This window comes from Hippopotamus amphibius, chromosome 8, assembly GCF_030028045.1.
Source record: "Hippopotamus amphibius kiboko isolate mHipAmp2 chromosome 8, mHipAmp2.hap2, whole genome shotgun sequence".
In the NCBI taxonomy this organism is placed as follows: Eukaryota; Metazoa; Chordata; class Mammalia; order Artiodactyla; family Hippopotamidae; genus Hippopotamus; species Hippopotamus amphibius.
The window spans coordinates 75,918,656-75,945,169 of NC_080193.1; the positions used below are offsets into that span (position 1 = coordinate 75,918,656).

A 26,514-nucleotide genomic window follows, 5' to 3' on the forward strand; every position below is an offset into this window, starting at 1 on the left:
AAGGAAACTAAAAACAAAATGAAAAAGCCACCTACAAAATAAGAGAAGATATTTGCAAACAATATATCCTATGAGGGGTTATATCCAAAATATACAAAGTCAAAAAAACAAACAACCCAATTTAAAAAATGGGCAGAAGGTCTGAATAGAGTATCTCTAGAAGGTCTGGGAAGGATAGACTAAAACCTCCGTGTTGAAGAAACGAACTTACATGACATGTACCAAGGCATAGGAAGGATTCTGCTTCTGAAATCTCAAGTGGGGGCAGTGACAGGGACAGGCTAGTACCAAGAAAGAGGTGCAACGATCCCATTGGACCATCAAGTTACTTGTTCAGGGGTTCCTCCACCCTGGACAGGAAACAGAGTGGGTTTCAAGGTCTGAGAATGGGTCAAACAAGGAGAGGGACCATGAAGTTCCAGCTGTAGGGATGAGGGGGTAGGGAGGAGACAGAGATGCAGGGTCACTCCATACATGGTGGGACAATACTTCTAAGTATTAATCACCATGCTTCCCTTTCCCTCCTGTGTGCATCAAAGCTCTTTACTGTACCCCAGGGCTCCCCAGTCCCCACCAGCCTGGGCAGAACAGATGTCAGCCATTGATTCCTGTGGGAAAGAAGTCAGGGAGTGAAAGTGGCTAGTCACTGAGTCACCAAAAGCAAAGGGAGCTGAGATAGTCAGTTTTATGTGTCAATGTGGCTGGGCCACAGTACCCAGACAGTTGGTCAAACATTATTCTAGATATCTCTGTGAAGATATTCGTAGATGTGGTTAGCCTTTAAGTCAGTAGACTCTGAGTAAAGCAGATTACTCTCCATACTGTGGGTGGGCCTCACCCAATCCATTGAAGGCCCTAATAGAAAAAGACAGAGGTTCCCCAAAGAAGAGGGAATTCAGTCAGCAGACTGCCTTCAGACTCAAACTGCAGCCTCAACTCTCTCTGGGTCCCCAGGCTGCAGGCTCACCCTGCAGATTTTGAACTTGCCCAGCCTCCACAATCATGTGAGCCGATTCCTTAAAATACTTCTCTTTATGCATCCTGTTGACACTATTCCTCTGGAGAACCCTAATACCTGACCAGGATATACTCGACTATGAAGTTTGAAAGTGGCTCACTTGGCTAGTGTAATCAGGAGTGAATTTCCCTCACCCCAGACCTCATAGAAAGGCATCTTAGGCTGGAGAAGGGGATGGCGTGACCACTCACAGAGAACCAGGTAAGACCAGGAGGCCCGAGCCTCCAGTGATCAAGCACCATCCCTCCCAGTGCCAGGGGCCCAAGGCAAGGGAGTCAGACCCACACCTCGAAGGAGTGACACCCTCCTCTGTCCTGAGAACTTACCTCCCCCCCTTGGCCCCTCCCAAGTCAAAGGCCAAGGACAACTGTTGCTGAGGTATCATACCCCCTGATCCTCTGCTGGGAAGGAACGATTGCTGCCCTCTCAGCCCTCTCTCTCCTAACCTCCCTCCCCAGTTGCTCTGGGGTCTGTCAGGATGCCTGGCTCCCCCCATCTGCCTTTCCTCCATTTCTGCTACTGGCATCTTTGAGTTGACCTTTCCAGATCCTCTCCCCGAATCCCTGCAGACAAGAGTTTGGTTCACATTTGGTTCAACAGTCCTCTGAACGCTCTGCTGGGCTTCTCCCAGGCTCTCGAGCCTCGGGCCTCCTGAAGAGTAGGAAGGTGACGCCTCATCTCACAGCACTGCCCACCCTCTTTCCCCCACGTCTCTGACAACTCTGTTTCAGAGTGTAAATCAGGCCCTGAATTACACACATCGGGGCAAGGCCAGGGCCTGAATCTCACGCTGCCACAAATACCTGGCACCTGAAGAGTGTCTGTGGATTTAGGCAACGTGCCTGGCGAGGTAGGTGCTGTCAATCCTGCAGGTCTACAAGGTGCCTGGCGGTGGGGGGCAGAGTCTCGGTGGGCTCCAATTGGCAGGTGGTGTCAGTGGTGCTCGCTGCTGGTTTATCAACCCTGGCTTGAAAGAGGACAGGATTCTGTAAAAGTGCTTTTCACCGGAGACTAAAAATAACCTAAATGGGTCAGATTCTGAGCCTGGTGATTCCCTGCCACCAGGGGGAGCCTCGAACTCTGCCCTCCAGCCATGAGTTCATGTGTGACCTGCTGCCGGGGTTGTCACTTTCTGAGAGCCCCAACTCACATGTTCCCATAGTAACGATGCCAGCAGGGATGGAAACAATTTCCCAAGGGTCCAGGGGCCCACGGCATCCATGAACTGTGCTCCAGGATGTCCCGGGAGTACCAGAGGCCGGGCAGTGAGCCGCCCTCCCCTTCCACTGAAGGGGTCAGAAAATCCAATGGACCTGAACTGCAACTAGGAGAATGAGCTCGACTTTGGGAAGAACTGGGCGAGGGACAGCCACAAAAAACAACTTGTGTCTTTTGCCAAGATTGTTAAGGACACCAGAAAATATTCGTAATACAGGGTAAGGAAAAAAAAAACAAAAACAACTCAAGAAACTGGTTGGAGATATTGATTCCAAACTAGGGAAAAAGCTTTATCTTGGGAAATCACCTAATATGAAGAATGCGGAGTTAGGCAGCATGTCTTCCTTCTACTTTATCCTTTAGGACCGCATACTACTTTTATGATAATAAAAGTTAAATAAATAAAAAGACAGCACTGGTTCTGGATGGTGTGTGTGAGATCCTGAGGGACAGCTTGGCTTTATGTGGACGGCTGGTCACATTCCAGACAACACCTCCCCTAGCGCGCCTCCCTTGGGATTCGTGAGGAAGCGACTGACCTCTTTTCTTTAACTGAAAAGTACTATATGCAGAGTAAAAAGTCAACCAGCACAATGCAAAGTAAGCGTTCCCGCCACTGCAGACCCACCCCCACCCCCGCCCATTGCCCCAGGGCCAGCATCTTATGTATTCTTGCAAAACTTTCTACCCTACACGTGAAGCATATTTTTGCAAGGCCTCTTTTCTTTTCTTTTTACCCTGTTGTATATCTTGGTTTTTTCACTTAATGAAGTTTTTGAACATTTCATGGAGATTTTTTTGTATCTACCACACTCTTTTTAAAGCCAGCATACTATTCCTATACCCCAGCAACAGCATATTGTACCAATTGCCTGTTGACACACACTTAGATTGTTAACAATATTTGCTGTCACAAACCACGTGACAGCCTGCACACTGGCCATTCGTCTTTGGGCTCTGTGCAGTCAGGTATCTGCAAGATATATACCCCGAAATTAAGACCAACTTTAGGGTAAGGGTCCGGTAAGTATCTTGAGTTTCTGGCACGTGTTCTGATGACTTCATGAGATCGAAAGTTCTGATTCCATCCAGGCTGAGATGTGCCTAAATCATACCTCCTTAATGGCCTCCTGGCTATTTCATTTCATTTCACTTCATTTCATTTCATGTCATTTGCCATGTCGCACAGCTTGTGGGATTTCAATTCCCTGACCAGGGATTGAACCCAGGCCTTAGCAGTGAAAGCCTGGAATCCTAACCACTAGGCTACCAGGGAACTCTCCTGGTTCCATCTTAGATGGCTTTCTTAGCAATACCAACTCCATTTTTATTTTGCTTTACGGGCCTCAGAGGCCCCAGAAGTTTTGCACCTTCCTTGTACTAAGCCCACACCTAGTGTGTAAAGCCAGGCAGCCAGTGACTAAAGTAACTGAGTTGCTAGAGCAGCTGCCCACCCCTCCAGGCTCTCTGCCACCAGGGTCAGATTTGCCAGACTCTGGAGACAGCAACTCCAGCCCTCAGACTCGGGTACACCTGCCTGGGCCACCCTGCCACCTGGCTGCCACTGACATGTCTTGGGGGGGCAGCTACGCTGCCTAGGCCCCCGTGCCAGCTCAACCTCTGTTCTGGCCCCGGGCACTTCCCAGGCCTGAATCGTGACAACCCTCCCTTGGCAGGGCCTGTTACCGTGTTTCCTGAATACGTCTTCTGCCCACAGCCGCTTGCTTTCTGCGGTGATTACGTGTCAGCTCCTTCCCAGCTTCCTGTTCTGTTCCTCTTCCTCTCTGCCTCAACAGCCAGAAGTTCTCTTAGCTGATGCTCCGAAACCAAAACCAAAACCACCTTGTTGGTTCCAGCTTTATTCCCAACAGAATCTTCTGCCCAGTGTCCTCATGTGAGATTCTTCCTCCTGCATGGTCATCCCTGGTCTCAGGAAACCCTGGGGGTCCTAACGACATCCTTGCCTTTCAATCGGCTCCTAAAACTGCATGAAAGTCATCTCTGAACTGCCCGTCTGCCCCACTCTTCCTTCCACCGTCCCCCACTGCACCCCCTCTTCCCTGACTGCTCCAGACTTCCAGGCTGCTGGAAGCCCAGGCTTTTTCTGACGCTCCTGCTGAATCGCATCCCTCCGAGCCCAAGCCTGGAGCCTGCACGACTGCGCCTGCTCTTGTTCAGAGCAGTTCCTATCACGACTTGCACTGTTTTGTGTGTACCTCTCTTATCTCCTCCTTAATTATCACCTCCTCAAGAATCCCCATTTCTCTTTCTCATCCCTCAGGGCTGCAGTATCCGGCCCACACTGCCAGGTAGTAGATATCTTAGTCAGCGTGAGCTGCCGTAATGAAATAGCACGGACTGCAGGGCTTCAACACTAGACGTTTATTTTTTCACAGTTCTGGAGGCTGGAAGCCTAAGGTCAGGACGCGCAAGATGGCTGCCTTCTCTCTGCGTCCTCACATGGCTTTTCATCAGTACCTGTATATGGAGAGAAAGTGAGAGAGAGACACAGAGACAGAGAGAGGTATCTCTCTTCTTCTTATAAGGCCACCATCCCAGCAGGATTAGGACCACTTCCTTATGAACTCATTCAATCTTTTTTTTAAATTGAGGTATAGTTGATGTACAATATTATATGTTTTGGGTGTGACAACATAGTGATTCACAATTTTTAAAGGTTATATTCCATCTATAGTCATTATAAAACATTGGCTATATTTCCTGTGCTGTCTAATACATCCTTGCAGCTTATTTAGTTTATACACAGTAGTTTATACCTCTTAATCCCCTGCTCCTATCTTGACCCTTCCCTCTCCCCTCTCCCCACTGGCAAGCACTAATTTGTTCTCTACATCTGCGAGTCTGCTTCTTTTTTTGTTTTATTCACTAGTTTGTTGGATTTTTTAGATTCCACATATACGTGATATCATACAGTGTTTGTCTTTCTCTGTCTGACTTATTTCACTAAGCACAATACCCTTCCAATCCATCCATGTTGTTGCAAATAGCAAAATTTCATCCTTTTTTATGGCTGAGTAATATTCCATTGTCTATATATACCACATCTTCTTTATCCATTCATCTGTCAATGGACATTTAGGTTGCCTCCATATCTTGGCAATTGTAAATAATCCTACTATGAACATTGGGGTGCATGTATCTTTTCAAATTAGTGGGGTTTTTGAATATGTACCCAGGAGTGGAATTGAAAGTTTATTTAATCTTAATCACCTCCTAAAAACCCCATTTTTTTTCTTGCAGAGAGATCTCTCATGTCTCTCCCTCTTTCTTTTTTTAAAATTAATTATTTTTTTAAATTTTATTTATTTATTTATTATTTTTGGGGGGGGTACACCAAGTTCAATCATCTGTTTTTATACACATATCCCCGTATTCCCTCCCTCCCTCAGCTCCCCCCCCCCACCCTCCCTCGAGTCCCCCCGATCCTCCCCCTCCCAGTCCTCTAAGGTATCTTCCATCCTTGAGTCGAACTCCCTTTGTTATACAACAACTTCCCACTGGCTATTTTACAATTGGTAATATATATATGTCTCTCACGTCTCTCCCTCTCTCTCTTTTTTAAATTAATTAATTAATTTATTTTTTATTTTTATTTATTGGTTGCTCTGGGTCTTCGTTTTTGCTCGTGGGCTTTCTCTAGTTGTGGCGAACAGGGGATACTCTTTGCTGCGGTGCGCGAGCCTCTCATTGCCATGGCCTCTTGTTGCGGAGCACAGGCCCCAGGCATGCGAGCTTCAGTAGTTTTGGCACTTGGGCACATTAGTTGTGGCTTGCAGGCTCTAAAACTCAGGCTTAATAGTTGTGGCACATGGGCTCAGTTGCTTCACGGCACGTGGGATCTTCCCGGATCAGGGATTGAACCCGTGTCCCCTGTGTTGGCAGGTGGATTCTCAACCACTGTGCTACCAGGGAAGCCCTAAAAACCCCACTTTTAAATGCAGTCACATCAAGGGTTAGGGTTTCAACATTATGAATTTGGTGGGGAAATAATTCAGTCCATAGCAGTACCCACTAAATATTTGCTGAATTATAACAATAGTCTGTGATTGTTTTTCTACTGGCGACCACATGTAAGATACTGTGCTAAGCTATCAGTATGAACTGCCTCGTTCAATCATTGTGATACCCCATAAGGGAAGTCCTATCATTATTTTCATTTTACTGGTAGAGAAACTGAGAACAAGAGAGGTGAAATAATCCACCTGCAAGTTAGTGGCAGACCTGAGATTCTAGCTCATATTTGCTCAATCTCATAACCACTATGCATGCTCCACACTTTGATTTAGATGAGCTCAGAATTCTGTGCCCCTTGGGCCCCCGTTGCAACAATTACCCAGGCCATTGTTAGAAGCAGCACAGATGCAGGAGTAGCTGGGTTCCAGGCCTGGGTGATGGTCCCCTGCATAAAGTTTCAGATGACCATTTTAAGGGTCCTTGGAGATGTGTGTGGATGATGGAATCAGAACAGGTTCCTGGTAAAATAGAACCTGATGAAGTAGTCTTATCCAATCCCCTGCGCTTTTTGTTGTGAACTCAAATATGACTTGATGACCACCTGGTAGAGGTGTGGTAGAGGGGGCCTTGGCTGGCCACCAGACCATCAAACTCCAAATCCCTTCCCACCAGAAGGTACTTGTTCTCACTGTAACTGTGACCCATTTGATGTCCCAAATCTACAGTTCCAAGTCATGATTTGCAAAGAACTTCCAGGTGCATCTTCCTAAAATCTTGCTTTGGTCTCATCACTCCTCTGCTGAAAATCTTCAAACACTTCTTACTGCCTATAGGGACAAAGTCCAAAATCCTTTTCTTGCAAAGACTCTCTAATCTGGCCACTACCTGCTTCTTTCTTATTCCCATCCCATTCCCGGGGGCCCAGCAAGGGTCCTCCTTCCTCCACGTCTGGATTGGCATCTACTCCCACTCTGCCCATTACAGCTGCAGAGCTTGAAATGCATGTAACCTAAACCTTGACCTCTGGACCTAGCTCCACCCCTCAGACCAAGATCTCCTTCCCTTCCACGTCTCAGAAGCCCCAGTTCTTGCCCTGACCCCACCTTTTCCCCTCCCCACGTCCACACACTCAGCCTCTATCGCCCTAGACTCCTCTCCTCGGGCTTTCAGTCGCCTCGGCACCCTTCTCCTCCTGCCACACCTCCCAGAAAACCTCCAGCCAGACTCCCTCCTGATGGGGCTGCTGACCCTCACCAGACAAATCCCCCTCCAGGCAGCTTAGCGCCAGGACAAACCCACAGCTCCCAACCAGCACGGTGGCCAGGGCCTTCAGACATCACTTCTACCTTGTCTTTTGGCTGCCCTACCAAATCCTGCATTTTTCCAGTTGACCTTGCTTTCCTACCTCACCTCTCCACACTCTTCAGAGCAGCTCGTTAAAAACACCCTCAGGATGGAGGGGATATAGGGATATATGTATAAATACAGCTGAGTCACTTTGCTGTACAGCAAAAACTGGCAGAACAGTGTAAAGCAATTCTATTCCAATAAAGAACTTAGAAACAAACAAACAAACAAACAAACACACAAAACCAGCCTCCTTTTTCTGCTCCCAAGCAGCAGATGGGTCTCTCAGGCTACCTTCCAACGCATCCACGTCTGCCTCTAGCCCCAACATCCTCCCGTACTTCTCCAGGGTTCCCTAGTCACCCACTGGGACAGCTCCTAAAGGCACCCTGACCCTCCTGAATTTTCTCCTCTCCCTTTATCTCACTTCCCCCTCTCCCCCTATAAGCAAGCTTAACATTTTTCCATCTTAAAAAAAACACACACAGCAATCTTCCCTGCCAATCGTTCCCAGCCTTGACTGTGTATTTGAAAGGCCCCACCCCAGACCAATTAAATAGCAATCTCTCTGCTGGGGAGCAGACATCCCCTGGCTAGTCCCCTGGGCACCACGACTGAGCACTAGGCACCCACCTGCTTCCTCCTTGCCTGGGTATCACCCTGTCTCTTTGCCTTAACGCACGAATTTTTGGAATAAATTGTCCTCACTCACTGTCACATTGTCATCGCCTCCCTTTGAAACCTTCTCATGCAGACCTCCAAAGACTTCCTTCTCCCAAGTCCTCGTCACAGCACATGACCTGCAGGCCTCTCCCACCTCCCTACAATTCTTCTGGTTGCTCCTCCAGCTTTCTGTCTTCCTCTCCGACCCTCCCATCTCATCCCCACCCTCTGATACACTATTTCCACAGCTTGCGTTCTTGAACTTCTCTTTGTTTATTGCATACTCTCAGAGCATTTTCCCGACTTATGGCTTCCAAAGCTACCGTTCCCGCCCTGACCTGCTTCCTGAGCTGGTGTCCATACTCCCTGCTGCCTACGTGCATATCCAATGGATGTGCAAGCCTCACCCCATCTGAGTTCTTCACCTTTATATCAAAAAGCTGTCCTTCCACATGCATCACCTATCTATCTAGATTACTGTCTCCAAACCAAGCCAGAATCCAAGTGACATCTTCCCCCCACCCACATCTGATGGATCCCTGAGCCATAGAACCCTCTGGAATCCACTCCCTTCAGTGCAGCCCCCCCCAGCCTTGGTTTTTTTCCACTCTTGCACAGTTTGTCCCCTGGACTTTTCAAGAGGGCCTTCACCAGCCTGTCCTCCCTCAGGTTCCGTCCCACCCCACCCACACCTGTTGCTCTGTCCTCTGCATTTCTACCAGGGCTTTCTCTCTAACATGCAAATCTGAGTATGCCATTCCTCCAGGTGAAATCCCCGATAACTTAATAACATAATGCTGGATGAAACGGAAGCTTTCTGGCAGGTCACACCAAGCCCTTCAAGGTCTCTGGCTTGCCCACTTTTCCTGGTCTTTTTCATCCTCTCCCCCACTCGCTACAGCTCTGCTACGAACACATCGGGACCTCGCACGTGTCCATTCATTCCTTCATTTATTCACTTAACAGACATTGACTGAAAGCCTGCCATGTGCCCAGACACTGTCCCAGACCCCAGGGCACAAACCCTCTGCCGTCCTGGAGCGTACGCTTTAGGTTGGGACCCTTCCTGTGCTGTGACACACCCACAGTCTAACTCCTCCCCAGCCAGGTGGGAAAAGGGCGGACCCGGGAACCTGACCTCCTGGCTTGGCCACTTACCAACTTGAAAAATCACGGTTAAGTGGCTTAATTCTCTGCCTCATTCTCTTCCTCTGTAAAATAGGGGTTGATAACAGTGACCTGCCTCACAGGATTACATGAGTGAATGCCTGCAAAGGGCTTGGAATAATGCCTGCTGCACAGTCAGGCCTCAAAAGACGTTCATTTTTGTTACATACCCTCAGCTTAGTGCCGAACACACAATGAGTATGCAATACCTGCTCTCTCGCTGGATTAAAGAAGAAAAAATATAAGTATTTAGTGCATTGAAATTTAGGTTCTCACTGAAAACCACTGGCTCTGATGTTACAAAAACCACACTTAAAATGTCACTGAAAGATCTAGAAAGAAGGAAAATGCTTCACACATGGATGGAATGTGATTCAGATGATAAGGGCTAGCTGAGTGCCCTCTGACCCAGAGCCTCCTTGGGCAGAAGGGAGGGTCTGATGGCTCAACCAATGGCCCTTAAGGTGTGAAGGAAAAGGAAACATGGTGACAGTGGTCAGGATGCCACCTTCTTTTGCTGGGACCCTTGAACTTCTGGTCTAAGACAGGGGTCAGGGTGGGGGTACCCTCAGGGGCCTGATACAGCCCAGGCTAGGACTGTGCGAATCTGAGCCAGTCATTGTGTCCTCAGGTCTCTGTTCTGATTTCATCAGATGAACAAAGTTCGACAGAAAATATGCAGGGCCCTTCTGACCCCTGCAATTCTAGAACTTTCTATATGTGTGTCTACCTTTGGTCTTTAACCAGGTTGTAAACCACATCAGGGAGAAAGAAGGAACCACAACTTATGAATTAAAGAACAAACGCATGACAATCATTTTTTCTGGGAGCTCAGCCGTGTAAAAGTATAAAAGAAGAAAGCCATTTCAGGGCATTTTAAGCTTATAGTAGGGATTGTGCTTTACATTCACAAACTACACATTTCAGAAGAATTCAACTGTTTATCTTTGACTCAGTAATTCCTTTCAGGGGATTCAATTTACTGAAATAACCATAGATAGGGACTAAGATGTACCCACAAAGGTATTCATCTCAGGGTATTTATAACAGAAAAAATGTAACTTCAATTTCCTATAATCAGGGAATGATTAAATAATTTGTGGCACACCTCTCTAATGGATTATTCTTTGCAAGAAAATGATATGGAAGAAATGCTTATGATATAACCTCAAGTGGGGTGAAAAGCATGACTGATTTTGCAGCATGATCTCAGTTTGGGGGAAAAAAGAAAAGTTCACAGATAAAAGACCGGAAGAAAATGTGCCTCCGGTTAGTGGGATTATGGGTGGGTTTTTTCTTGCTTCTTTGTTCTTCCAAATGTTTGGCATCTATTACTTTGAAACCCTCCCCTAAAAACAGTACAAAAATGGAATTTGAAAAAGCAACACCTTGCCAAAAGTACAGTCAGCTTTCTCACCTCTTCTTGGAGCAGCGTGATTTAAGTATCACATTTAAATGCTGAATTCCTTCCTTTCATCTTCACGTGGTGGGGATGAGATGCGGGTGGCAGTGTGGCCCCGTCACTGAATTCTCACGATGCAGCATAGGGGCCTCTGAGCACTGAGCTCTCCAGCTCCTCCAGGCCCTGCATGAATCGCCGCCTTCTCAGGCACCCCAGGCCGGCAAGTCTGCAGACCAGGGCTGACCTCCCAGCCCCATCTCCCGCCTGCTCTGGCCAGGCGATGGGGGAATGCTGGGGATGGCGGCACGGTGCCCAGGGGCTAAGGACACAGGCTCTGGAGATGGGCCAAGCAGAATTCCACGTCCCAGAACCCACACGCACGAACCCCTTTGAACTTTTTGGATGTTCAGGAAGAGATGATGGGACGACTCAGAACAGATGTGGGAACCTTGGTCTGGGCTCAGAAAACCAGTTGCTCCGCTGGCCTTGCCTCCAACTTGCTGTGTGGTCTTGAGCAGCAGTCCCCAACCTTCTTGGCACCAGGGACCGGTTTCATGGAAGACAATTTTTTCATGGACTGGGGTGGGGGATGGTTTCAGGATGATTCAAGCACATTACATTTATTGTGCATTTATTTCTATAATTATTACATTGTAAAATATAATGAAATAATTATACAACTCACCATAATGCAGAATCAGTGAGAGCCCTGAGCTTGTTTTCCTGCAACTAGATAGTTCCATCTGGAGGTGATGGGACCACCTCAGCTCCACCTCAGAACATCAGGTATTAGATTCCCATAAGGAGCGCACAGCCTAGATCCCTTGCGTGTGCAGCTCACAGTAGGGTTCACACTCTTATTTTTTTTCAGGGGGTAGTGATTAAGAGCTTAAGTTTTGTGTTTTTTAAAAATATTATTTATTTATTATTTATTGGCTGCATTGGGCCTTCATTGCTGCACACGGGCTTTCTCTAGTTGTGGCGAGCGGGGGCTACTCTTCATTGTAGTGCCCTGGCTCCTCATTGTGGTGGCTTCTTTTATTGTGGAGCACAGGCTCTAGGTGTGTGGGCTTCAGTAGTTGTGACACATGGGCTCAATAGTTGTGGTGCACAGGCTTAGTTGCTCTATGGCATGTGGGATCTTCCCTGACCAGGGCTCTAACCCGTGTCCCCTGCATTGGCAGGCGGATTCTTAACCACTGCACCACCTAGGAAGTTCTGGGTTCACACTCTCATGACCTGACAGGAGGCGGAGCTCAGGCGGTAAGGTGAGTGATGGGGAGCGATGGGGAGCAGCTGTGAATACAGAGGAAGCTTTGCTTGCTCACCCAGCACTCACCTCCTGATGTGTGGCCTGGTTCCTAACAGGCCATGGGTCACTACTGGTCCGTGGTCTGGGGATTGGGGACCCCTGGTCTTGAGGAAGTCAACATGAAGAGCTGGTCCCTGGGGGAGGAGAGGATAGCAGAGAAACTCTGTGTGAGTGTCTGCATACAGGTACATGTGTATGTGCATGTGTGCGTGTGTGTGTGTGGCTTTGACATGATTAAAATTCTTAGGGGAGGAGGCAGACTGCCGTAGCCACACCAAAAGATGACTCTTGCGGCTTTTTCATTTTGGGTTTTGACAAATTTCAGACAGCCATCCACTGTCATGAGACAGGCTGTCCAGTGGTTGACTTCATTAAGCTCTTGTCCCATGGTCTTCCTGCACCTGGCACATGTGTTTGTAAGAGGAACAAAGGCAGGTGTTGGACTTGCCAGGAGCGGAAGGGGCTGGCCCCCAGATGGAGGCCTTACACACCAGGCTTTACCCCAGACTCACACACAAAGACTGCAGAAGCTCTCTGCATAGCTTCATGACTTTAGAATCTTGTAAAAATTCATTGTCCGCCTTTCTGTCAGGCTATGCTAATTAGAAATGTATATTTCAGCTACAGAATGGCCAAGGCAGGACCAGACTTGCTTGCCAAGGGCCCACAGATGTTGTAGTTCAGCACAAGGATTTGTGAAAGAGGAAAGGCGTTGGCTGAACCAGGGGGAGGGGTGGACCACAGCTAACAGAAGAGGTGCTGGGAGGTCAGCACAGCTGTGAGAGATCAGCAGAAAACGAGTGGGCTACACACCCACGGATGACACCAAGGGAAGTTTCCTTGAGACCCCGTGGACCTTTATTCCAGGCCCAAAGAACTTCCTTCTCTCATTGTTTTGACCAAGTGAGACAGGAGTGCCCAGCCGTACCTTCTCTGCAGGCAGAGAAAAAGCCTGAGCTAGGAGAAGCTTTGCCAACCCCTCCCTCCACCACCCTCATCTGGGGTCCAGGCCTTAAATCCCACGGGCGCCATTTGTATCAGTGGATATACAATGACCATGCACAAGGGCCTGCATGTGTGCACACACACACACTGCACTAGCCACCAGGTGTCCCAGGCACTGGTATTGGGCTCAGAACTGGCCAAGGCCCCCACCCCCCATGTGGCACAGCCTGGCCCTGTGAAATTGATTTGGGGGCCACCTTCCCCAGCCTTCAGAGTCTGAACTGTTTCTAACATTTTCACCCCAGCAGTCCAGGTCTGAAGCACACATTCTTCGTGTTTGTTTGTTTATTCATCGGTTTGACAAGTGGTTTTTAGGGGAAATTAGGAGGGAAGGGGCCTGCTGGAACTGCGTATCAATCGTGTGTGTGTGCACCTCTAAGGACACAAGTTACAGCAAAAATTCAGTTTCACTAAATGAATCCTGGATTGAATCCCAGAACTGAAAAAGGACATTGGTGGAAAAACTGGTGAAATCTGAATAAGCCTAGAGTTTAGTTCATAGTAATGTACCAATGTTAACCTCTTAGTTTTGACAACTGTACCACAGTTATGTAAGATGTGAACATTAGGGGAGACTGGGTGTGGGGTGTTCAGGAACACTCCATACTATCTTTGCAAATTCGTAAATCTAAAATTATTCCCCCAAAAAAGTTTATTAAAAATATACAGTTCTGAAGTTTTACAGCTGAATACAATATATTGATTTGGAGGTTTAACTAGTAAATCTACTATTCAGTTGAATTTTTTTTTTATTGAGGTATATAACATACATAGAGTAAGGTACACAGATCCTTGAGTTTTTAACATATGGATTCACCGACCCAACCAGCACCAGATCAAACACGAGAATGTCCCCAGCACCCAGAAGTCTCCTTCTAGCCCCTTCTTAGTAAGCAGCTCTCCTCCACCAGAGCTGGCCACTCCTGATTTATACAACATAGATTATTTTTGCCTATTCCTGAATTTCCTACAAATAAAATCATAAAGTGTGTACCCTTTTTTAAGTCTGTCTTCTTTCACCCAACATAATGTCTGAAAATCATCCATGCTATTGTGTGCAGCAGTTCATTCTTTTTTATTTATTTATTGGCTGCGTTGGATCTTTGTTGCTGCACACGAGCTTTCTCTAGCTGCGGCAAGCGTGGGCCACTCTTCACTGTGGTACGCGGGCTCCTCATTGTGGTGGCCTCTCCCACTGTGGAGCACGGGCTCCAGGTGCATAGGCCTTAGTAGTTGCGGTGCACGGGCTCAATAGTTGCGGTGCACGGCCTCTAGAGTGCAGGCTCAACAGCTGTGGCACATGGGCTCAGTCTCTCCGCAGCATGTGGGATCCTCCTGGAGCAGGAATCAAATCCGTGTCCCCTGCATTGGCAGGCAGACTCTTAACCACTGCGCCACCTAGTAAGTCCAGCAGGTCATTGCTTTATTGTTGTATAATATTCCCCAATTTAGCTATCCATTCTACATTTGATTGACATTTGGGTTGTTTTCAGTTTGGTACTTTCATGAATGAAGTCACTAAATACATTCGTATATAAGTCTTTGGCAGCTGTATGTACTCATTTCTCTTGGAAATATACTTCAGAGTGGAATTGTTGAGTCATGGAGTAGTTCACGTTCAGTTTTATTAGATATTACCAACAGCTCTCCAAAGTGGTTGTACCAGTTACGCTTCCTCCAGAGATGTATGCGTGTTCTGGTTGCTTCACATCCTTGACAATCCTTGCTGTTGTCAACCCTTGTAATTTTAGTCGTTCTAGTGATAAGTGTCTCCTGGTTTTAAATTGCATTCCCTGATGAGCATGTGTTTGGCAGCCATGAGGACGTCTCTTTTGTGAAGTGACTGTTCAAGATTTTTCCCCATTTTTACTGGCTTGTTTGTCTTTTTCTTATTGATTTGTAGGAGCTCTTTATATATTCTGGATACAAGTCCCTTGTCAGATACACATATTAGAAATATCTTCTCCCTGTTTATAGCCTTTTTTTCCACTCTCTTGATAGTGTCTTCTGATGAGTAGGTCAGCTCAGCTTTGATTAACTGTTGCTTTTTTTTTTTTTTCATTCAAATCAGGAGACTTTGGCATTTGTATACATTTAGAACTGGAAGGAATGTTAGAGATTATTTGTGCTAGTGGTTCTTGATCTTTTTGTTCACTAAAATAACAAGGATATTTTGAAAAAATACCGATGTCTGGGCACCAGCACAGTTTAAAATCTCCCCAGGGAATTCTAATAAGCAGCTAGATTTGATTCCCACTGACCTCTGTGAAAGAAGAGAGTTTAAGAGAGTGATGTTTTGCTTGGCAGTGGCCAGATGCCTTATCTTATTCCTGCCTCATCTCAAGACCTCAACAGATAACTGACTCTTCCAGGATGATAAGCAGAGGTCAGCCTCAGGCACAATTTTTAGTGGGTCTTTCCGTCTTAAATCTCTGGGGTGCCTGGTACAGTCCTGGTTAATGCCCATTGTCTTGCTATAACTATTGATAGCATCATCCTTTCACTCTCAAGATTGTCCCAATTGGGATAATGCATTACAGGGCTGTCCTCCCCCACCTTTAAACTTCTTGAAGGTACCCTGCCCCCAGCTTGCAAGCCCTCATCCTCATCCTCCTGATTTGGCCTCAGCGCCCCCCAACCACCACTTACAGCTACCCTGTGGGGTTTGGAAGCCACCAGGTGGGCATCGCCCAAACAGAGGGGCCTAACTTTCCATCTCAGCAATGACCAGGCCCTAATTCCTCATCCTTCCAGCTAGAAGCCAGAAAATCCCACACAGAGAAGCAGCACCAGGGCAGCCAGTGCAGGAGCTGCACCCAGAACTAAAGCCACATCTCCAGCTCCCCACGCTGTGAACACTCCATCTAACCACTGCCTGGCCACACAGAGCCGCAGCTAAGCCGCAGGAACCCACGGCCACTGGCCATTGATCCCCATCATCAAACCATTAGACTGGTGTCATCAATAAAAGAGCCGATTAGAGGGGCTCTGATGGGGATAGGGAGCAGGTCCACTCTTCCACAGGCACAAGTGACCAAGGTCCCTGAAGACCCCGGACGTCAGACAAGAGTCAGCCTCCTCCACTCAGGAGGGGTCCTCTCGATTTCTCACCTCAGGATGACAGGGAGTAGACTTCTCCTGCTCTTTTTACACAGCACAGCACCCCCTCCCCTCTTAGCCTCCACATGAGGCTAAGAGGGGAGGGGGTATGTCACAGGTATGTCACCCCAAAGACTGAGGGCCCTAGAGCACCTCCATGCCACAGATGTACATCCACAGCCCACCCCCTCCTGCCCTCTTCATTCTTCTGAATTATCTGATTCATTGGAATTTCATTCCTACCTTTAGTCACATTGCCTATGGAAGAATAACTTAAGATGGCTGTTGTGGGTGGAGTGGTGGCCCCCAAAGACATATCCCTGTCCTAACCCCAGAGCCTGTGAATGGGACCTTATTTGGAAAAGAGTCTTTGCAGATGTAACTAAGTGAAGGATCATCTTGGACTATCCAGATGAGCCCGAAATCCAATGACAAGTGTCCTCAAAAGATGTAGAAGAGAAAGCAGAGAGGAAGGAGGAGGAAGCTACATAAAGATGGAGGCAAACAGGAAGGTGATGCGGCCACGAGCCAAGGGCCAGAAGCTGGACGAGGCCAGGAAGGACTCTCCCGTGGAGTCTTGGGAGGGAGCACAGCCCTTTGGACACCTTGATTTTGGACTTTTAGCCTCCAGAACTGTGAGAGAATAAATTTCTGTTGTTTTAAGCAACGAAGTTGGTGGTCCTTTGTGACAGCAGCCCTGGGAAAGTAACACGATGACATAAACCAGCTTAATTTTCCTAGACTCTGCCTTGCCTCCCTGTAGAGCTGTTCCCCATGCTCCCAGCTCTAAGGCATTGAGGACACACACAGAGACGTGGACAGATAGGCAGACATGCAAACATACACACACATCTTTGCTAATTTACATCTTTGTCTCAGCCTTTGCCCAGAAACATGATGAGCGTTTGCTGAGAAGAAATGGGCTGGACTAGATAATTTATCAAGACATGCAGAAAACCTGGGCTGGGTGGGGAGCAGGCAGGCTGAACCAAGGGGCTCCGGGAAGCCAGGTTCCTTCAGCTTCTGGGCTGCAAATAGAATCCTCTGGGAAGGCTGAGACAGCACAGGAGGAAGGGAGCCCAGGGGCACATGCGCACATGCGCACTTTCAATGAAGGGAACCAAGAGTGGCCTCCCAGGTCCAGAGGGCACCGGGAGGAAGGAAACCGCCAGCCTCTCAGTGGGGGGAGCCCTCTTGGGCAGCACCCCGCAGGCTCACCTCTCAGAGTGGCAGAAACTCAGCTGGGAAGGCCTGTTTCAGGGTGAACATGACAAAGATGATCTCCTTGTAATCATTCGATTCGTACAGACACCCAAACTGGGGCGACCCGTCGGGGCCGGCGCCCATGCTCTGGAGGTCTGAGTAAGCACAGCTGCCCGGAGCCAGCATGGTGGGCTCTGACCAGGCCAAGGGTGAGGGGGGCCGCCGGTTGAGGTACACGCCTAGGTTGGATCGCCTCCGTGGGTCAGTTGGGTGAGTGTAGAGCAGCCATCGGTCTGGGGGTTCTGACCCAGCGTGAGGGCTGGGGAAACTGATGATGCTCCCTTGGCAGCCATGGGGAGGCTCCACCAGCTTCCGCACTGTCTGGGTCTCCCCGAAATCGAGCCCGTCACTGGTGCTCTGGGCCTGGACCCTGGCTCGGAGGGAGCTTCTCGCGTTCAGATACACCATCCTCTGCTTCACGTCCCCGACTTCGGCCACCTGGCACTCCAGGGTGTCCCGGGCCACGAAGTTCCCTCTCACCCACGTGCGCCCATGGTCGTGGCTGAGCAAGCAGAAGGCAGAGGGGGAAGGCACCTGCGGGGATGTGGGGTTGCGGTAGGCGTAGGCCGGCACCACCAGGCTCTGCGTCTGGTTGTGCAGCTGCAAACAGTGCCCCGGGCCCACCGCGAAAGTGGCCCAGTCCTTGTGGGCCGGGCCGATGACGGACTCCGTGAGGTCTCTGACAGGGCTCCAGGACCTCCCGTAGTCAGTGCTGGTGACCTGGCACAGCCGCGTCACGTTGACCCTGGTGTGGAGCTGGTGGTGCTCTGACACCTGATCAGGGATGGCAATGAAGAAGAGGAAAATGGTCCCCGTCTTCTCGTCATAAAGGGGGCTCGGATTCATGGACCGGTGGCCCTCCAGCTGGGCTTGGGCCACTGCCTCCTGCGTGTGCCACTGCAGGTGAGGAGAGAAGAAGTACAGCCTGGAAATGGCCAGTGACAGTGATAGTGGCTGCACTCTGGGGGTGGGTGCGTCTCATGAGGTTAGGATCAAGGGTTGTGGAGGATAACTCTTGGTCCAGCGCTCATTCACCCTCACAACGCCTCCCAGAGTGGGAGCCGGGGCTCTACCTCACTCCCTTCAAGATAGCCCAACCCCACCCAATCCCACCAACATACATCCAGGGCAACTACGATGTGCTAGACCCCACATACAAAGATGATTCAGGCACCAACCATTTCCAGCTCCACCCTGGCTCCTTCAACTTGAAAAGTAAAGCCCTAGGAATAACTACAATAGTCTGCCAGTGTGGGACAGAATATGACAATCACCTCCCATTTTCTATACATCATCCTCTAATAATGCAGCATAGGAAGGGGCGGCACCATGACACTAGGACTCAAAGTGAACTTCCCTAGTCCCTGGGTCTATGTCACAGATGCTGCAGCTCTGCTGTCCATCCCTATTCATTAACAGCCATCCCCCAATGAGCGACTCTAAGAGCAGACACTGTGCCAAGAGTCTAATGTCCACGGTCTCATCTAACCTTAACTTCTAACTCCTGGGGGACAGGTATTACCATCTCCATCTTACATCTGTAGAGTGAGAGGCTTAGATAAGGTAGATGAGCTGCCCAAGGCCATACTTCTGGTAAGCGGTGGAACCAGGACTTGAATCTAGGTCCATCTGCTTCAAACCCATGCTCTAAACAACTACAAGGAAATAATGACCACAAAGTAAAGATAATAATAACATTAAATCCTTACATGTGATAGCCAGCCTTGGGTGTCTTCATCAGAATTACTTGATCTACATGCTAGAACTTCAGGATGCAAGCAATTGCCCCAACCGCCCACCCCAGGTTAATTTCACTCAAAGGATCAACTTCCTCCCAATTATGTGATGCTGAACTAGTTCTCCCTCAGTTTCTCAAAGATGTAGGAAACCTTTCCAAAGTCGGTTTCCCCAACTGACTTGTAATAAAGTAGATGCAGCCAAGCCAACCGGACTTGTTCAGGGTGAACTCGTGTGATATCCGGGAGATCACTTGGGGATACCTTCTCTGCCCCATTCCTGATGGTTCCCTGGGTCCCTTTGTTCACCAGACCTCAGCCATCTAAGGACGGGTTGGTCTCCACATTCCTGGCAGAGCAATTGCAGCCACATCCTGCCTTACCCAGACCTGGTGAGTGGACGCGTCGTAGCTTCCCCTGCGCAGGACAATTAACTTTGCATGCTCATCCTTCTTGCTTGTCCGCTCTTCTGCAAAGGCCAACAGGGTCTTCTGCTGAGGCAGGTAGAGCAGACTGGGAATCCTGTAGACATAGGCTCCAGAGTGGAACACTCTCTCCCTCTGCAGGACAGAGCAGGACGCCATGGGGCTTGCAGGAGGGCACAGGAAGAGAAAATGAGTCCCTTGCAGTCACATCCTGAGATGGGGCAGAGCCACACTCCCGGGCAGTTGGAGCTCACCCCATGGGCAAGCTGACCCAGGCTGGGTGGCCTGTCCTCCTCCCACATGGGGCTCATTCCGCTTTACTACATCGCAAGCCCCTGTTTCCTGACTCTCACGTGCCTCCCACGAAGTTTGGTATCACCTCTGTCCATGAGATGTTAGGAGTGCGTATTTGGAAACGCGTATCTTGTGTTGTATTTTTATTACAAGTGGACAAACTTCGTTAGGACAGATTTGTGATAAGCTGCAACTGCTTTGCCAAACCCAACACATCAATCACACGCTGAGCTCTGGTGGGATGGGAGGGCTTGCCGAGTGATGTTTTACAGCTGTCTAACTGCCAGAAAATGACACACGGGAGCTTTTTATAACTCCAGAGCCCTAGAAAGTTGTCTTAGAAAAAAAAAAGGGTGGGGTGGGGTGGGGGGAAGCCTTAATTCTTGAGGTTCTCCTCCCTAGGCCGCCTGAGGCTAAGGCCCAGCTGCCCCACTGTGTGGGCTCCACCCCTGGGGCAGGGACCAGGCATTGGGAATGGAAAAGGGAGGCCCCTGACAGCTCACCCAGATTCAAGAGGATCCTTCAGAGCTACAAGAAAATAAAAATTAAAAATAAGCATTTGGCCAAAAAGGGTGGCAAAGGCTGGAGATAACTTGGTGACCATGCATGACAGTGGACTCTGTGCTGGGCCACCTGTGGCCCCTCAGGGGGCTGAAAATAGCTTCCTCCTGGTCATACCCCAGAAAGGACTATATCTGATGGTTGGCCTGCCAAGAGTATAAAGACCCAGCCCCCTTGTCCTAATTTGGATGCTCTGAAGGGTCCCAGCTCCAAGGTTCCCTGTGGGCTCAGCTGAGGCTTCCCTGAGACCCACAGACAGCTTCTCCCTCTGTCCCTCCTGCAGCCCTCCCTTGCTTTCCACGGCACTGACCCCAGGAGGCTCCCCCACAGGTTACCTGTGTCAGGGCCCGCTTCCTAGGGAGCCCCACCTATGACGCAAGTTTGGGGAGGGAAAGTAGAAATTGGGGTGAGCCCTAAGAGTCACACAGCCTCTCTTTTGTATACCCTTTCCAACTGCTTGCATTTTTCCCTACCGTGCACATGTATTTGCTATTTAAAACTTAACATTTTTGAGAAAGAAATGTAATCTATCAGTATTTTACTCAATCCATTATGAATATTATTGTTCAGACAGTGTAAAAATATATGGTTGCATAAACACGGGTAGAAGAAAAAGGTCTTCACAATAAAATCTAGACCTGCAAAGGGCAGTCCAAGAAAATGGGGCTTGGAAGACATAACAGTGGCTAACTTGACATTTCGTTATGAAAGACATATGATTAAAAATGGAAATGAAAACAAGGGAGAAAGACTCAGGTCCACGGTGTCCTCTAGAAAATTGATCAAGGGTTTGTTTAAGCTCTTGGGTATTTACCTAGGAGTAGAGTTGTTGGGTCATATGGTAATTCTATGTTTAACTTTTTGAGGAGCTGCCAGACTGTTTCCACATCAGCTGCACCATTTTACATTCCTACAAGCAATGTATTCACGTTCTAATCCCTCCGCATCCTTATCAATGCTGGTTATTGTGTCTTTTTTGATAACAGCCATGCCAGTGGGTGTGAAGTGGTATCTGACTATGGTTTTGCTTGGCATTTGATGCAATGATGACTAATGGTGCTGAGCATCTTTGCATGTACTTATTGGCCATTGGAGCTGGACTTTGCCTGGAGGCAATGGGAAGATTTCAAACTCCTTTAGACAAGGGAGTGATGTCACTTGATTTATAGATACTTTTCAGGAAGTCTGTCTTTTGGCTTCAGGGGACAAGGGGACAGAAGGTGAGTCTGTTGCCATTTTCCAGGTGAGATAAAATAAAAGCCAGGATGAAGCAGAGACAGTGACCACTGGATGAGGAGCCTGACTCTTAGAGATGGGAAGCAGTAGAATTAATAGGATTGGGAGGGCAAATCAGGGAGGAGTTGAGAATGTCCCAGTTTAAAGCAGTCTGAATTGATTTCCACAGTCTGTGACTGTTTTCTGGATTCCTCTTTTAGACTCTAATCTCTTTTAGGGCGGGGACAAACTTACTCATTCATATTGAGAAAGTGTATTTTGTTCCTACCTTTTGCCTTGCATTGTTCTAGGAACATGGTATGCTTCGTGAATAAAACAGCGATCCCTGAACGTGAGGAGTTTGTGTTCTAGCAGGGATGGGCGGGTTACTATTATTGCCCCAAACCAAATAGTGGTCACCAGGGCTGGGATCTGTCCAAGCACCTGACAAGGATGGCCTTATTTGACCTCACAAACGCCCAAAAATGACCTGCTCTGTCAAACCTGTGAGGCCGACAGCGATGCCCCTGTGGAAGAAATTTTGGCGTGGAACAGGATAGCTGTGGACACACACTGAACCCAGCCCCTACGAGCTGCTAGTGTAAGTATTTGTCATGTGCGTGTTTAGAACCAAAGCCGCCACAGGACGGGGGTAAGGAGGGAAAAGGGGCCCTCAGTGTCCACTTAAGGACTCTTCTCTACCCTTAGCAACTCACCACTAGCCCAGACTCGCACACCCACCGGCAACACCAATCCCCAGATGTATTCATAATAATAACAGCAAACACTTAAGTGGCTCTTACAAAGTGCCGGACACTCTTTAAATACCCTACAATATTTTTTAAATGGTTTGTAAATTGTATTTACAAACTGTCTTATTTACAACACAAATTACAAATATTTATTCATTTAATGCTATGGCACCCCCATGGCATAGGCATTATTATTATCCCATAGTATAGATGATGAAACTGAGCTCATCCAGCTAAAAACACTTCTAACCCCATGCAATATTGCCTCTGAGAGGAGTTCTGGAAAATGCCATCTTCCTGCATCTCATTATGTTTCCAGTGATGGTTTGGCAACTTGTATAGGTAGCTGGCCCACTGGAGCCAGCTCTGGCTCCAAACTGGCAGCGGCCTCAGACTGGCTTAGTGGAAAGAGAACTGAATTAGGAGTCAAAAAATGTGAATTCTGGTCCTAGGTCCATTCCTAACAGGTGTGGATCTTCAGGTAAAAACCCACCTCCCTGGGTTACCTCGCCCCGCCTGGCAAGAAGGGACCTGTAAGGGATGCCGTGCTGGCCCCTCCGTCTCCAGGGAGGGGGGCTGAGCTGGGACCTGACTCCTGGGGGAGGGGCATGCCCTCAGCACACCCCAGTCTCACCCTCCAGCATCCGGTAATCAGGGAGAGGACAGCGTCAGGCTGAACTTCAGGAACCCGCCATTTCATATGTCAAAAATAGTTAAAGAGCAGCGATTTCAGATGGTCCCACCTGAGGCTACCAACAGCTGGCGTGGTTTGTGGCCCTGTGGGTGCTGAGCCCAGAGCGAAGCATCTCATACAAGGAAGCTCACTTGTCTCCACACAGCTCACGAGGCTGGCTTTAGCGCTGCCGTCTCGGAGCTGAGAAGTGGGTCAGGGAGGCAGTGGATGCCTTACTTCCTGGAGTCGGTGGAGGCGGGTGGATTTCAGCCTGGATCTGCCGGATTCCAGAACCCATGCTGCTAACCACTGGGACTGCCTGCCATAAGACCCGCAGTCAGGACTCTGAGGTCTGAAAGTCTTCCTCAGAAAAAAACAAGCAGTGGAGGGTCCCTGCCTGTCTCTCTCTCTCCTGTTGGGGGCACAGCCTCATGGGCACCGTCCAGATCTAGGCGCCCTGTTGTCAGCATTCACCTGCCCACTTTAGGAAGATGCTTTGACAGTTTACAAATCTGTATTGAGTTCCTTACATGTGCCAAGAAACAGATAAACAGATAAGCCCTTGTCCCTGCCCTCCGGGAGCCCAGAACAATGAGAGCCAGTAAACCTGGGGAGCAGGAGAAAGGCACACTGCTGCTCCTCCAGAGGAAGAGCCTTGGTCTTCGGTCAGTTTGGGGTGGGTCATTTGCCTGCTGGCTGCCACCCTGAAATAACGCCTCTCTCCAAAGAGCAGGCAGCTGGGAGCACCTATCTGCCAACAGCACCAGCAGAGCAAGGCTGTGGGGCAGGAAGCCCGAAGCTTGGGCAGCCTCTGCCCAAGAAAACCCCATTTCCAGAGGGTTCAACAACTCCACTTGGGCCCAGCTTGCTGGGATTCCACCCCAAGCTGAGAGGAGCTGTCTCAACAGCCACAAGGAGGCTCCTTCCAGAAAGATGCTGAGTACAAGAACACCGAGCATCCTTCTGGAAGTTCAGACCAGCGATAACTCGAGGGCAGAATTAGGAGTTTTCCTGAGCTTAGCCTGCTCCCCACGTTCACCCTCTGACCTGTCCTCCAGACACCCCGAGAGCAGAGCGGGTGCCACAGCAGGGGGTTGGGGGCTGGGAGCGGGCACGCTATTTAAGACTGGCATCGTTCGAGGCCTCCCCAAATATCACACCTCCGCCCCATAGTTACCTGGTACGGAACAACTCTTCTTTAGGCCAGCAAAGAAACAGGTGGGTCAGCTCCTTGAGGAGCTGTATCTCTAGGATTGTGTTCCAGCGTGGATCCCGGGGCCTGGGGGGACGTCAGCAGGTGAGAGCAGAGGCCATGGGAACCCAGCTTCTAGAACAGTGCAGATTCGGTATTCCTCCAGCCTCACCTGGAGTCTCAAGGCCTCCTCTGTCCTGCTTATGCTTATAAACACCTAAGGGAGGTCCCGACTTCTGCCACCCACTCACCACTCATTGCTCCAAGGCAATGTTCCTGGACAGATCCAGGCTTGGCCTAGTTAGGATGCTGCCTCTCATTGGCCGGGAAGCAATCTGTCCAGTTCTCTACCCAGTCGTGCTGAATCAGGATGAGCTACAGGCAGCATGAGTCCAGCTTGCCTCTTAAATGGATGCATCGGGGAAAATGTGCACACGGAAGGAAACAGACTTCCCAGGGCCTGGGAGAGTCAGGAAGTGCAGAGACGGGGAAGGCGAAGGGCTGGAGCCACGCAAGACTCAGCTCCCGTACTGGTTCTGCAGCTGGGTGAGCAGGACAACTCCTTGACCTCATGGGACCTCAGTTTCCTCTTCTGCAAAATTAAAGCAAAATATCACAGTGGACGCCAAGCTGCATGAGTACAGAGCACACGTCTCGTCTGCTACTACAAGAGAATCGAGAGCATTTCTGGAAGGACCTAGAGATTGTCATACTGAGTGAAGTAAGTCAGACAGAGAAGGACAAGTATCATATGATATCACTTATATGTGGAATATAAAAAAAGGGTACAAATGAACTTATCTACAAAACAGAAATAGAGTCACAGATGTAGAATACAAACTTATGGTTACCAGGGGATAAGGGGGTTGGGAGGGATGAATTGGGAGATTGGGACTGACATGTACACACTACTGTGTATAAAATAGATAACTAATAAGGACCTACTTTATAGCACAGGGAACTCTATTCAATACTCTGTAATCACCTATGTGGGAAAAGAATCTAAAAAAGAGTGGATATGAGGATGTGTGTAACTGACTCACTTTGCTGCACACCTGAAACTAACACAACATTGAAAATCAACTAGACTCCAATAAAAAATAAAAAAAATAAAAAAAAGAGCGCCTCTGATACATCACTGACACTTCATCAGTGCTCTTCATCAGTTGAGGGAACGGGTGGTGCTGCCTTCCCAGGCAGAGCCGACAACGTGAGGATTGCACGTGAAAACCCAGCCAAATCTCTTAGCCCAGCCTCCGGCATATGGCAGGGGCCCACCAGACGCTGGTACCTGGCAATGAGCCCTTTCCTTCTGCACCCACCACAACCAAGTCTAAGTCTCCAGGGGCCGTGAGGAGGAGTCATTTGCTGGTCCACAGCCAGAAAATATAACCCTTCTCACCCTAGTTCACCACCACTGTAGGTGAGGCTGCAGGAGCTGGAAAAGTCAAAAGCCAGTCCCATTCACTTCAGAGTGCACTTCTTGCCTTAGTCTAAACCCAGAGGTGAGGGCGGTCTCCCTAATTTTTTCCCCTTCCCTCCTCTGGGCGCAGTCCTTTCTCCGTATCTAGCTCTAGACGGTTCCTGTGGCTCAGAGTCAAGTGCAGACATACCCCATCGCCTTTCTCCTGAGAGGTCAGCTCCCCAGGTCAGAGTGTCCCCCTGGATGGCGGTTTGGGGCCCTCTTGTTTCTGCTCTGGTCTGGCCCTCTCACTAGTTCTCAGAGAGACGGTCACCTGGCCTCAAAGTTTATTTTTGAAAGCCCCACCCAAAGACCAGCCTACTGTGAAGTCCAGATAAACCCCCACCTCCAGCTCTGACTCACATGCCACCAGAGGCCCACGAATGCCCTTGAAGGCAACGCCTTTACATTCTTGTTTTTCTCCAGCTAGTTCACTGGGCTGCAGAAGAGGTGTTTTAAAAGTGGGTGAAGTGTAGAGGTAGTGACTCATTGGTGGGATTGTAACATGTCCATAAAATGGAATCTTAGGCACCAATTCATTAAAATCACATTTTAAAGATTAGACAATGCATGAGAAAATGCTGGGCTGCTGTAAAATATAAGAAATCGGATACAAGATGGCATAGAAGGATCCCACTTTTGTAAATGTGTATATCATATACTCAGAAATCTATATTAAAAAATAAACAAAAATTATATCAAAATAATGTATCTCTCCACCCCCAAAACTTAGCA

At 48.8% G+C, this 26,514-nt stretch overlaps 1 protein-coding gene across 3 annotated transcripts; it reads right to left on the reverse strand.

The window, feature by feature from the left end:
* Positions 1–13,761: 13,761 nt before the first annotated feature.
* NEU2 (neuraminidase 2) lies at positions 13,762–24,657 on the reverse strand. 3 transcript variants are annotated; one of them, XM_057746769.1, is made up of 4 exons: positions 24,303–24,657; positions 19,589–19,793; positions 17,425–18,366; positions 13,762–15,207 (listed from the first exon to the last, which is right to left on the reverse strand). In XM_057746769.1, exons 2-3 carry the CDS (start codon positions 19,787–19,789, stop codon positions 17,428–17,430), a joined length of 1,140 nt encoding a protein of 379 aa, XP_057602752.1. In that variant the 5' UTR covers positions 19,790–19,793; positions 24,303–24,657; the 3' UTR covers positions 13,762–15,207; positions 17,425–17,427. The 3 variants fall into 3 exon arrangements, with proteins under 3 accessions (XP_057602752.1, XP_057602753.1, XP_057602751.1); XM_057746770.1 differs by having other exon boundaries at positions 13,762–18,366; positions 18,992–19,765; XM_057746768.1 differs by having other exon boundaries at positions 13,762–18,366.
* Positions 24,658–26,514: the final 1,857 nt, after the last annotated feature.

What these genes read in the sequence shown, in the direction of transcription:
- NEU2 (XM_057746769.1), bottom strand. Translation starts at nt 19,789, where the DNA reads ATGGCGTCCTGCTCTGTCCTGCAGAGGGAGAGAGTGTTCCACTCTGGA. An exon ending in CGTCCACTCACCAGGTCTGG is followed by an intron (nt 18,367 to 19,588) that starts GTAAGGCAGGAT and finishes CCTCACCTGCAG; the next exon opens with TGGCACACGCAGGAGGCAGT.